This window comes from Frieseomelitta varia, unplaced genomic scaffold (genome assembly GCF_011392965.1).
Source record: "Frieseomelitta varia isolate USP_RPSP 00005682 unplaced genomic scaffold, Fvar_1.2 scaffold_332, whole genome shotgun sequence".
Lineage (NCBI taxonomy): Eukaryota > Metazoa > Arthropoda > Insecta > Hymenoptera > Apidae > Frieseomelitta > Frieseomelitta varia.
In genome coordinates this window covers 520,928-534,111 of record NW_025110071.1, presented here as the reverse complement: position 1 = coordinate 534,111, position 13,184 = coordinate 520,928, and the positions used below count along the sequence as shown (strand labels likewise).

At 40.4% G+C, this 13,184-nt stretch overlaps 1 protein-coding gene across 1 annotated transcript in view; it reads right to left on the bottom strand.

The window, feature by feature from the left end:
- LOC122530205 overlaps positions 1-13,184 on the bottom strand; it is a 57,741-nt gene that overhangs the window by 11,523 nt on the left and 33,034 nt on the right. The window contains exon 5 of the mRNA XM_043656966.1: positions 469-802. Coding sequence (XP_043512901.1) covers positions 469-502 — 34 coding nt within the window. The 5' untranslated portion in view covers positions 503-802. The remainder of the gene's footprint in view (positions 1-468; positions 803-13,184) is intronic.

Here is a 13,184-nt window from a genome sequence, read left to right as displayed (position 1 = left end):
AAAATCGCGTCGTCCGACTTTCCTCCGCCACCATTAAAAAAAAATTACCGAATCGCGAACGCGACAAGAGAAAGAGAAAGAAAGAGAGAGAGAGAGAAAGCCATTGCCATTAGAGGTTCGAGGCATCCCGGCGAAGAGAGAAGACTGTCAAAAAAAGCGGATGGCACCCGGAAGGTTTGCATCGCGATCGGCAGAAGTCCCGGACATCGTCGGTCCTCGCCTTTTTTTTTCCGGCTGCTGGCAAATAAACGAAAGCCGCCATTATCACAGCTCATTTTTCACGGGCCGACAAACGACGGATCGGCGACGAGTCAATTCATCGTTTATTTAAAAAGTTGGCCGACGCGATCGCTTTGCGTCCGAGGAGACGAAGAAGAGGAGGAAGAGGCGAAACAGGCGAAAGGAAATAAGGGTGAACGAACGAGGAGGAACTATCGTCGATATTCGTTTTCTCAACGTGCTACTCACAATTGTATCCTTGCAGAAGGTTATTCTGGGACATTTCTCAGCGTGTCACCTCCGAAACCGAGCCACTTTCCACACGTGGACGTCGTCTCGCAGCCTGATTCGCATCGATCGCTAACGAGGAATCGTTAAGCCACGATCCCGAATCGGTTCGCGCACATCGCCGCCAAACGGGCAACTTCGGAAACGCTCTCGGCCAATGGCGTAACCCTTCTGTGTCCTCTGGTCCCCTTAACCTTTGACTCCGTGTAATTAAACGTCGTCCTAATCGTTTTCTTTTTCTTTTTCGATCGGAATAGAAAGATTCGAGTGTCTGGTATATTTCGGGAGAATTTTTCTGGGAATGAGTTGACAGAGTTGATTTGAAACGACAAGACGCGAGATTTGAATTCGTTGTTATTAATCGACGAAAAAAAAGATTGGATGATTATTTTTTTCTTTCTTTTATTCATAATAGTAAACGAAAACAAATACTATTATTTTATTATCATGTGCAGTGCTATTAAGTTCGGAATCGTAAGGTATCTATGTAAGTCGGAATTTTGAGAGAAACAACACCATACGATTCATTTATTATCTAATTTATCTGCTGCTTAATAATATTTTTAATCTCACATTTCTCTTTCCAGATTTGACAACAGACAAACGTATTTAATATTCAGAATGAATATTGAACTGAAGAAAAATTAAAATTAATTAATTGATTGGAAATTAATCTTTTGCCAATCCTCCGTCGAAAATTATAAAAACATTTCACGATACCCTGCACTTGAAATTATGAGTCGCGTGCAGGGTTACGTTTGGATCAGCTGATAATTTATAGCTCTATCGAGAGAACACGTGCCCAGATCCATATCCTTGAAAATAAACGGACCAGATAGGCCAACGTTACTCAAGTGGATGCGAAGAAGATATTTAAACACACCTCGAAAATCGTCGTGTCTTAATCGAATTTCATGGGCTTTGTCTAGTTCCCCTTCCGCAGGAGAAGTATCATCCAGTGCACGATGAAAGTGTGGGTCGGAAAAACCGCAGTATTGTTCTCTAACGTTGTTGCATCTCTTCGATTATATCTTTAATCGACTGCTTTAATCTACCTTCCGTATAAATATTACTTGCGTGACACTTTTTTTTATTTATTTACAATTCAACTTAGGTATCGATGGTCAGTCGCTGAACGCTATATCTCGTCGTTAGTTTAATTAGATATGTGAGCTATCTTGAAACCAATTAATTTCATAATCGTCTAGTTTGTGATTAACTGCTAATGAAACTTAGTACCATGAAACTTTTCGAACTGTCGACAATTAAATTTCATGTAAAAAAAACTCTTATTTCTGAAAGTATAACAGTTTAAATTCACAGCATATAATTCAACAGTATAAAAGTCTTACCGTTAGTTATAGCAACGTTAGTTCCTTCGTATATTCGCGAATGAAATATCTCGCGAATGAAACTTCGCTTGAACGTGATATGTCGCATATCAACTTTCTAACAAACTTCTAATCGATTTTCAAATTAACTTTCTAACAAGAGATAACAATAAAGTGACTTCGAGATTTCTACATTTCTTAATATCAAAGTAATAAAATATATATACGTGCATCTTTAAAAAATTAAAATTAAAATTATCTTTCAATACTATGTTACATGTTCTGTTTCATTTACAAAGAGTTAATGAAAAGACACGCGAAATATTTCATTTATAGCGAATAACGTTGTTATGTAATTTGTCATACTAAGGTATTTTAGCCAAGACCCAAAGTACAAATCGGAAAGGATATAATATATATATATATATATAAGCGCGGCAAAAAGAGTCAGTACAGTGCAGTGATGTTACATCTAGTATTATAATTAGTATAGCATAGTATTGCAGCCTGTATTACAATATTTTTATATCGATAAACTCCGAAATGGAGAATAAAAAGTTCTGTAAAATTGTACAGCATAATTTTTTAATTATACCCTAACAACGTAGCAACGTCTCTCGTTTCCAATCTCTTTCGTAACGATAGCGAGAAGAGATTGAAACGATACATGTGTAACATCTTAATTCCATCCGACACAATCGAATCGCAGTTGGTCCGATTGCGCGTGAGGTTTGCATTAATATTCCAAGAAACACCTAAATTCTATCCGATCGACGAGCGAGAACAGAAACCATCTTCCATCGTCGAAGTCGCCGGAATTACCCGCTCCTGCTTCACCCTTGCTTTGCCCTCTATTTCCGAATTCCGGTCAGGTACATCCACATCGGTGTTCTCCAGCTCTCTGGCATGGTCCGTGGCATACTTGCCTGACTCAATTATTACTTGCTACTTCTTGTTACCCGCTGTTTAAGTTACCTCGACCCTTCTCTTCTCGCTATTCTAGTCAGTTGAGTCAGCCCTCAGCTTCTCTCTTATTCTCTCACTCTCTCTCTCTCTCTCTCTCTCTCTCTCTCTCTCAGTGTCTGTCTTTTTTTCACGCGTCAACTATAGTATTAGATAGTATCAGATAGAGCCTGCTCTTTACGGTCGGGGAAGATATCGTTTATCAGAACGAGGATGCTTGAAGCGGCGAGAAAAATAAACGAGGGTAAAGTTGGACAGCTAAAGGAGGCTGGACAAGTCGATGGATTTTCTATTTCGCGCTTCCTCTATCGTCGTGCAAAGAGCGGAACTACTCGCCCGCGAAGGTGAGAGATAGAAAAAAGAGAATTTCGGTTTTTTGAGCGGGGGGAAAATACACGTTCGAGAAAAGTGCGCAAAGATTCTTCGTGAAAACGCGAAGAGTGTTTCGTGAAACGCTAGTTTCGAACGATCCTCGCGGGTCTGAGGCCCATCTCGCACCAGCAATTATCCTGCTCCAACTTTCGCCGACAATTGACAGGAACGCGATGCAAATTCAATACAGGAAGTTTGGCAAGGCTCGAATGGATTTTCTCATATCATGAATTAACAATATCAACCGAGAGTTTTCAGCGAGAGTTTCCCCCCCTCTTTGAACTCCTGGCGGATTATTTTCTCTAAGGAATATCCGATTCGCTTCATCAACGAGTCCTTAACTTCTGCGGGTAGTTGAATAGCAGCACGGACGTAAGGGAGAGAGAAATAGAGAGAAAGAGAGAGAGAGAGAGGGTCGAACGTTCTCGGATGAAATGTTTTCACGAGAACTCGCGGAGAAAACGGAGGTGCGAGAATCTGCGAGGAGGAGCCCGCGAGACGAAGGGACGACAATTCGATTTTGCAACCCAGATAAAGAAAGCTTTCTTCCTCGTTATAGGTTACCAGAGGGGTTCGTTCCTTCTGAAACCGACGAGAGAGGAGAGAAAGAGAGAAAGTAGAGTGAAAGGGGGGGGGGGGGAAGAAGAATTTCGCTGAAACGAGCTGGCGATGCTTTCGTTGCAGTAGTAACCTTTACACAATGAACGACGCCTAATCGAATTCCTCAACGGGGGGGGGAGTCTTCCTGCCCCTTTGCGACGTGCGAAAAGAAAGCAAGACGCTAGTGGGAGAAAGTGTTATCCAACTGTATGCATCAACTCTAAGTACCAATACTCATACGCCAAATATCACGAAACAAAAATAAAATAATCCTATGTAAACAATACGATTTCAATAAAATAGCTATAGAGTGTACATAAATAGATGCATCGCAGATCAATCGAACTGTTATAAACAGAATAATACTGAAGAGAGGACCAACAAATTCAGTCAAAACTTCTTCTAATCAATAACATTCGATACAAAATATCAAACTATGCACATCAAAATAGTTTATTCTGCACCAAATGCTACGAAGCAGAAACAAAATAATCTACGTAGATATTACGATTCAAATACTCATCGAAAATAATCATCGTAAAGTTCTACTGGTTGTAAAGTTGAATTTTGTGTCAACTCTGAAGTATTATCGTTGGACAGTAAATATACCTATAATATATATAATATAGCAATAATATAATATATATAATATATTAATATAATATATATAATATAGCGATAATTTATTAAATATGTTACTAAAATTACTAAAATTTTAGCAATATAACATTTCTAAAATTTTATCATTTTTAATGTTAGTAAAATCTTACTTCAATTATCTGAATAGTTATGACTCGGAGTGTCCAATAATATATCACGTTATTTTGCAAAATAAACTCAACGAGTTTCTCCGATTGATAAAAGGCGTAAGGGATTTCATAAATAAAGGTTTGATCAATTCGCGATTCATTCCGCTTGGTCGATCGGAAACTAATATTTAAAAACGATCCTGAGCCCTGGATCACTTCGTCCTGGCGAAGTGATTTCGGTGCATTGATATTCCTTGCGTTGCGTTTTTGTAACGATGCTTGTTTTTAGTGGAAACACGAATGGTGCAGCGTTGCAGGAGTGCTTTGATAGAATTGGCCATGATTCCAATCACGAACGATTTTCAGCCAATACTAACTGCTATCACGTTCACTAGTATATCGTTGCAGTTTTTCTACTATTCTCCATCCCTTTTCTCTTTTTTGCTTTTTTTTTTTTTGTTTCATTTTATTAACGACTTCTTGAGCATTTCAATCGGTCGAGCTTTTCGAAAGACCATTCTAATAACAATTATTGCGAAGGAATTGATGCTGAAAAATAATGACAAAATAATGTTTCAGTCAGAAAAGAACTAAACGTGCACCAACATCCTGCAAGAATATATTTACTAATTGAAGGGGTTGCTGCGATAAAAGGATAGCTTCACTTTCCAATAATCCGAGTAAATCAATGAAAACCAATTCAAACTCAATTAATTCCTCTCTTTCTCTTCCAATGAATGTCACTGTCATTGTCTCTATATCTCAGAAAAAAAAAAGGAAAAAAAGAATTACCACAAATTAATCTCCAAGTTCCCCGACAATCACGAGTACGTTTATACGAACTTTAATCCACGGAAACTTCATAGAACTGGGGAGAAAAAAATTTAAAAGTATTTTCCACTTCCGATCGAGTGACATTCAATCGTATCTATTTCCACAAGAATGCCAAAAAAAACCTGGTCATACTTTTCTTTCTTCTTTTTTTTTTTTTTCCTTTTTAATCAGAAACCAATTAATTAAGCATAACTGTTTCCAACCGCTCACCGGGAGCCGGCTATATATCGGCAGGCAGGGGGAAAAACGTAACATATTGCGAATCCTCCGACTCGCGAAGCGATCGCCGAGGCACGAAATAAACTCGGCGTTGGTCGCTTTGCCATGTAAAGCCGGGGCGGAAATCGATTTCTACACGGACAAAGTATTATTACGAGGCGGTGGCGCACGCCGGCCGCTCGTTGAGAGGGCGGAAACTTCCGTTCCCCTCGGTCCACCCTGGCAGCATCACGCCGCGTGCCGGTAGTACCTACACACAGTCCACGAAATGTTTGGGAAATCAATTTCGCCCGGCTATCATGTTTATCGGTCGGAGGCCGGAAACGACGTCAAAGCGGGTCAAAGAAAGTCCAGAGGGACGGGCGAAGTGCCGATGGAGTAGACGATCGACCCCAAAAACAAAGCCGTAACTCGATAGAGACATCCTCGCGACACCGTGGAAACTCGACGTGACAGCGGACGCAGCCGGAAGCAGCGTCGATCCTCCTTCGTTTCCGCTCGTCACCGTTCCCATTCCCGTTCCCGTTCCCGTTCCCAGCCAAGTGAGAGACACCAGCCAAGCCAATGAAACAACGACGACGATCACTGTGGAACAAGGAGAGACGCTCGCTCGACCGCCAACTGTCCAACTGTCCAAGTGGCCATTTTCGTCTTGGCTGGTCTCTGCCTCTGCCTCTCGTATCTTGAATAATATCTCCGACGGATACCGACGGGCACGTCTACCCAGTCTTGACAAATACCACCGCGTCCCCGTACCTTTCGAGTTTACCTTGGCAGGGACGTGCCGTACATATTTCGATCGGAACGCGGAAGGGAATCGTCGCTGCGAGGCGGATGGCTCCGGTTCGCTGGCAATACATTCCCCACCCCCGCCCGCCACGATAGAAAATTATTCGTCCTCCGCATACCGATGATTTCGTTAGGCCGTCGAATCGTTCCGATGACGACAGGCCGGGACTTTCATCGTTCCGTCGACGGAATGGGGCGAGCCAGCCAGAGATGTTAGGCGAGACTGAGCCGTGAGGGTGAGAATTATCGTGAGAATCGTGGCCTGACGATTGGACACGAGTGGATGGAAATTGTTATTGTCTGTTGTTTTGCTCGTAGGATGTATTAGTTTGAGTGGAAGCAGGGTAGATCTATAGTTTTTAATTCAGGTAGAGATAGAAAACAGTAATTTTCTATTTTCATTGGTTATGCAGTTTGTTATTTCTTTTCTTCTTTTTTCTTTTTATCAAGGTGAAAGTTTACTCGACCGTTTGATTTTACACAGTTTTGCGTATTTTATATGCTCTAGATACAACCTAATCAGAAACATGGAACTATCAAAACATGAAATATTGATGTTGAACGTGAACACCAAGGTGAGTACAGTAATTGGCAATATTCGAACTATTTTCTTTCATTACTTACTACTTGTATGTAAGTATGAAGTATCATGGAATGATACATCTATGTTGAATTCGTTTTCATATTCGCTCTTATATAATATAGCATCCCATTCAAAGCAGTTCTCAAAAAACAGTATGATTAGAAAAAAATTTTATATATTGCATATAAGAAACAGCACAACTTGGTCTCTGTTTCATTTTTTCATAGCATCTACTATTTACGAGAGAAAACGCGTGTATTTTATATATTATATACGTCACACATCAAACATAAATTAAATTCACGTTAATCCAGAGTATTTTGTTTAAATAACGGTCAAGCGCGAGTACGATAAATTTCGAAATAGCAAGTCTTTTATTTTCCGACTGAAATCGTACAAAAGACAAGCGAACGTGAATGCGAAAGAGGAAGGAGATAGTGTTTCAGCGGAAATTTCCGATAATTAAAAACTTTGATAATTAAATATTGTTTAAGAGAATTCTGACTGCAAAACTGCCTCGAACCTCGTTTTGTAGTTTCTTTTTTCGAACGGTACAACGCAGGATTTAACAAATTCTCTAAAATATCGTCCCGCGAATCTTTATAACTTTTAGCAGAAATTGAATACAATTTCGCGGAGAGAATTTTCGACAATTAGGAATTTCAGTTGCAATTGAAATTACAACTGTCAAACGCTGCCACTTCCCTCCTGGTGTTTAAACAGTGAAAAAAGAAAAAGAAAACAGCGAAGGGAAACTGGAGCAGAGTAAAATTTTCGTTATTTCGAGACGAAAGCTTATCGGTACGGCGGGGTGTATCTCGATTTCTTCATCGGGAAAGTGGCAAACGTCAATCCGGCCGCGAGAAATAGTAGCGTTTCTTACCTATCTGAATTGCAAATTTCATCTTCTTAATAGCGCCGTGGATTGAAACGCCGAGTTCAACGTTCAGACGGCTACGAAACACTCGCCCCCGGCAAATCTAGAGGAATAAGTTCAACAACACTGAGATAACAAACTCGAATAATCGCGACTTTTTAACTTCTCCCCAGGTCGGACTTAATTCAACACGGTTGATGCCTCTACTTGAAGTAACGTAGCCTAATATAGTTTCTTTTTCTTTTTTTCGAGAGAAAAAAGATTCGATATATTCGACTACCCGATCGTCGAGACATATAGCCTAACAATTTACCAAGTCAGATCGTTAACTTCGCCAAAGAAAATTCCTAAGCTTTCGTCCTTATAAATTTGCCTCGCGGCTATCGTGCGAGCGAATCGAATATCGACTATCTGCAGTTCCGCTTCCATAAAGTCGATAGAAGGAGAGAAAAAAAAAGGGAGTGGGGGGGAGGGGATGGAACCTGCCACACGAAGTAATTACGTAAAATTTATTACGGAGACTCTATTACGGCACTTCGTCTTATCTAATAATCGTTATACGGGGTAAATTGTTTGGGTGCTCCCTTGAACTCGACATTTATTCATCCGATACAAGTTATGTGACAACGTTCGACAAACCGTTGCGTTTTAGACGAAATAACAAATAGGCGACAAAATTGACTAGCAACTGGTTCCGTTACTGAAGTTGGTTTGACTTCAAATCATTTGAACTCTGATTCATTAAATTAACTAAATTTATGTGCTACTACTATTGGACACAAAGACTCCTACAAACTTTCAAATCTTAATTTCACAGAAGATTCTTTTTAGTCAGACTGCGAGGACTTTGAAGGCAAACGGATCTTTCCCCGAAAAAAATAGAAAACACAATCTGTAACCTGCATATACAGTAATTACTAATGCGACTAACGATCGATATTAAAAGGAAAAATATTAAATAAAGTATTAAAGCAAAATATTGTAAACAAATAAGAAAAATAACAAACGAAATATTGAAAGAAAACTCTAAAACAATTGAAATTCAAACCGCAAAGATTTAAAACGCCTTGTGCAAATTACATTAATTACATTTCGCGTTATTCCGTTGAGAGAGAGAGAGAGAGAGAGAGAGAGAAGAGGATAATCGAAATAATACGTTGAGGATGGTCCGGCTCCGAGATTCGTAAAAATTCTATCTCGAAAGCATGAAAAAATTTTCTCCTTGAATCACGAACAAGCCCCGGGTAACACTAATTATTTTGCTATCTCAACACTCACCTCATTTCGCAGATAGTGTTGCATTAAGAAAATTAATTTTTTACCCACGCTCCTGAAGGGGCAACACGCGTTCGCGTTCGCGTTCCCGCCTCCTTTTCGCCTCCACGGTTCTTGGAAAATTGATTCGAGATGCTGCGCCATCCAACCGACTGCCAGCAATCGGATGTAAACTGGAGATTATGCCATTAACGAAATTAATAAATGAAAATGAAATCACACACGTCACTCCATTAGCAAAATGAATCCCGGTGTCTTTACGCGAAAGGGAGCGTGGATACTCACATTGGTGAACAACCAACACAATACACGCGTTGAGACAGTTTCCTCGCGAATTCTCATTGCAAATGGGACTTTGTAAAATCATAATGGCGTAATCTTCTTAGTAATGCAGTTTAATGTGAACCGTCTGAACGAGTTGTGCACGGAAGTTGAAAAATCGCGGCGATTGTACTTCAAGCAGTAATCGGGGCACGATAATTGTATTTTTCAATGTATTCCGCCAGTTCGAGAGTCGAACTTGCAATTAATGTTGTGAATTTAAACCCGAGAAGTTTCTCGATTCTTTCTACGTGAAGAAATTTGGAATTTTGGAGAGGATACGTCGCTTTTAACTCTGGTCCAATAATTTTCATCATCCCTTGACAGCGTCTGCAGATCTTATCTACGATCGTGTAGCAAGATAATTAAATGTGATAATCGTTTTATCGTTCTCTAACCTCCAATTGAAATCTCCAATAAGATCTCCAATATGAAACGATCGACTATTTGCATTTACTCTAAATGCAAATAATAAAACTTCGCAACCTCGATCAAACACGAATGAACAAGTCAAAAAATAAACGCTGAAAGATAAAGTTTCGCCATTGTACACAGATTACCATCGTCTTTCATAATTCTCGTCCCTCCTCGGACGAGTGACGAATTTTATTACGCGAAAGCGGAGATCAAACGGCTCGTGAAGGGCCGGGAAATGAGTTAATTAATGGCGAACGAGAGAACAGATGCTCGAACGATGTTGTCGCTTACACGAGGGTTGGCCCCCGTAAGTTTCAGCTTAATTTCGGCCGGATTTCTAAGACCTTGCGCTTCTCCTCCCTTTCTTTTTCTTCTTCCTTTTTTTTTTTTTTTTTTTTTATGACCCCTACCGAACCTTCCGTGCGCACGATGAAACGAGTAGGGGAAACTGTACATCGAGCGAGGCGCAGTTGAGTCATGGGGCTGAAGAAGGAAAAAAGGAGAGAGAGGAAGCAGAGGAGAAAGACGAGGAACGAAACGGGAGAACAGCCAAGCCGAGCGAGATTGCCTGTTTTCTAATTTATAACTAGGCAGGGCCTGGCCTTAACAATTTACGTTGTTTCTTACACGGTCGCATCCACCGTCTCTTCCTGTTCAAGAGACCTCCTTGGCTCCGGAGGAAGACGTAACCGGCATCGGCGACACCTCGTATTGCAACCGGGCAACACTTTCACCCGGCACTTGACTGTTTCCCCTCCCCATTGCCACTCGATCGAGGGGGAAAGAATTACTACCTCGTTAACGGAACGATTGATTCTGATTATAGTTGCCGTCCTCGATTCCCCAACACCGCCACCGCCAGATATTGGCTCCGCTGTCGAAATCACGTAATCTTCTTTGCCCTGTCGTAAGAATCGTCGCTTCCTCTCGAGAACTCTGGTAACGCTTTCACAACGTTTAATTGTCAGTCATCGGTTCGTTTTGTCGACAAGGAACGAACAATCAGAGCCGATCAGAGATCTGTACGTTTTACGTTCAAAAATTTTTAGAATTTTTCAATCGAAACAATATGGTTGGTTAAGAATTTTCATCAACTCGTTCGATAGTTTTGTCAAACATTGTACAATGGTTCGCGAAAGTATTCAGATAAAGTATACTTGTCGTACGTTACATATGAGTACTTTATAAGACATTTTGAAATTTTGTTAACACTGCAGTGAGAGACGGTTAATGTGACTATATTGGTAAAATTGTACGCAAATTTATGAAATTGTCGATCATATTTAAAAAATTAAATTGGATTGTAGATTGTATCTAAAAAAAATTGTTGTTACGTGAGATAATGATTTTACAACTTTCCAGGATATACAAGTATGGCTTAAAATACGTGGAATCATGTTCTGTGAAAAAGTTTCATTGCCAACTAGATCCAACTAGAAATTGGCAAAGTTGTATGCTCACGAATATTTCAAATGTCCCAATACTATCACGACCAACTGCATATTTTGTTGCATATACCTTTCTACGCAATTTTTCGCTTTAAAATTTCCCACGAATGCACAAACATCTGCACAATCTAATTACAAAGTGTCCTACGTTTCCTTCTTACGTTTATTAATTACATAACAGTAAAACTACACAACAGTCTCAGAAAATGTTAGTGCAGGCGAGATATCGCACGATTTACTCGTCAACGAGCAGGCGGAAGGACGACAGTTTTCTGAGTGGGTGAATTTGTATTAAACGAAACGGCGCATTGTGATGAATTCGATTAAAACTTTGTTAATAGAGACCTTCGCGCACTTACGCGAGGAGGCGAAGGCGGCAGGAACAGGTTGGATGGAACACAGGGGGGGGAGAATGGGTGAGCGAGGGGTAGTTTGAACAGTCACCGTGCGTAAACAGCAACGAAAGTTAGATATGAAAACCACAAACTTGCTTAGAAGTCTAATCTAGTCAGTCGAGTTTCATAAATTTTAAAAGTCAAACACGTTTCCGGATTATCTAACGCCGCGCCCCCTCCCCGAAGAAACTTCAGCTCGTTTTCCCTCGAAACTTCTTCCCGCTTTCGTTGCCATCCCCTCTGCCAAATAAGTGACCGCAACAATAGATTAATTTTCACCAAACGAACAAACAAGATTCGCGAGCGCGACCCGAAAAAGCGTTCTTCGCATTTAACAGAGAAAAGAAGAAACCAATCTCAGAGACCTTTGCAATGTTTACTGAGAAGGAAGTCCGACCCTTCAAGAATTTAATCGAGACATTTTCCATGAGAACATTCGCGTAATTTCACGATTGATTTATGGCGACTTATGAAGAATTTATGTCAGTATGTATTTTATGTAAGAATTTAATTCTGAGTTTATACAAATATTTATGAAAATTCATCGAGACAAAATGTCTACAATGAAACGAACCAGTTCAATAAAAATAATTAATTTAAGTTACAGAAGTGAGCGAATAGTCGGTGAATAATTATATAACAAAATTATTAACCCGAAGATCTTTGGAAACAGATTAACTATCGGCTAACTTTATGAAAATTGCTACAAACGAAACACATTTCTATGAAAGATTGAAAAGAGAACCGCTGCCTGGCGGTCAAAGAACAGAAATAAGCGATAATAATTCAAATTCAAAGATAATAGAAAACGATTCGCTATCGCATATCGCTTGAAAGATAAATTAAAAATCCTGTCGGCGATATTTCACTCTGAAAGAGTTCTCCGATGAATCAATAGACTATAACGACTTCGCCTCCTAAGGTTTATTATTTTCGTTGAAGAATTCTTCGCGGTATAACAGAGACGGAGAAGAAAGATGGAGAAAGAGAAACGAAGGATAAACGAGTTCGTGGTTCGCATTGACGGTATCGTCGAGGAAAAATCTCGACAGAGGCTTTCGCGCGAAAGAAAAATCCTAGGCCACGACAAAGCTCACCGACAGGCTTCGCTCGATAAGAATAATTTGATGGCGTCGGATTTCAATCTGTCGAGATGACGGATATGGCGGTGGGAGGGGATAGGGGAGGGTGGAGGAGGAGGAGGGAGCCCGTCTCTAAGAGGATGCCGGCGCGGATGACGAGTAGAGGGTGGCTCCTTTTTAATATCTCTAATATTTCCAGCCGATATTCCCCATTTATTCCCTATCCATCACTTGTCTGATGTGTAACCGGAAGCCTCCCTGTTCCACCTCAGAAGTCAATCCGATATAAAGGCGCAGTTCGAATTTCCCGCTGTAAAACGATCCGCGGCTAGGCTGAGTGGCGAAGCTATCGGCAAATGTTTTCCTGCCAGAACGCGAAAATAATCCATGCCATGATCTTATCGTGTATAATGGCCTTCGCA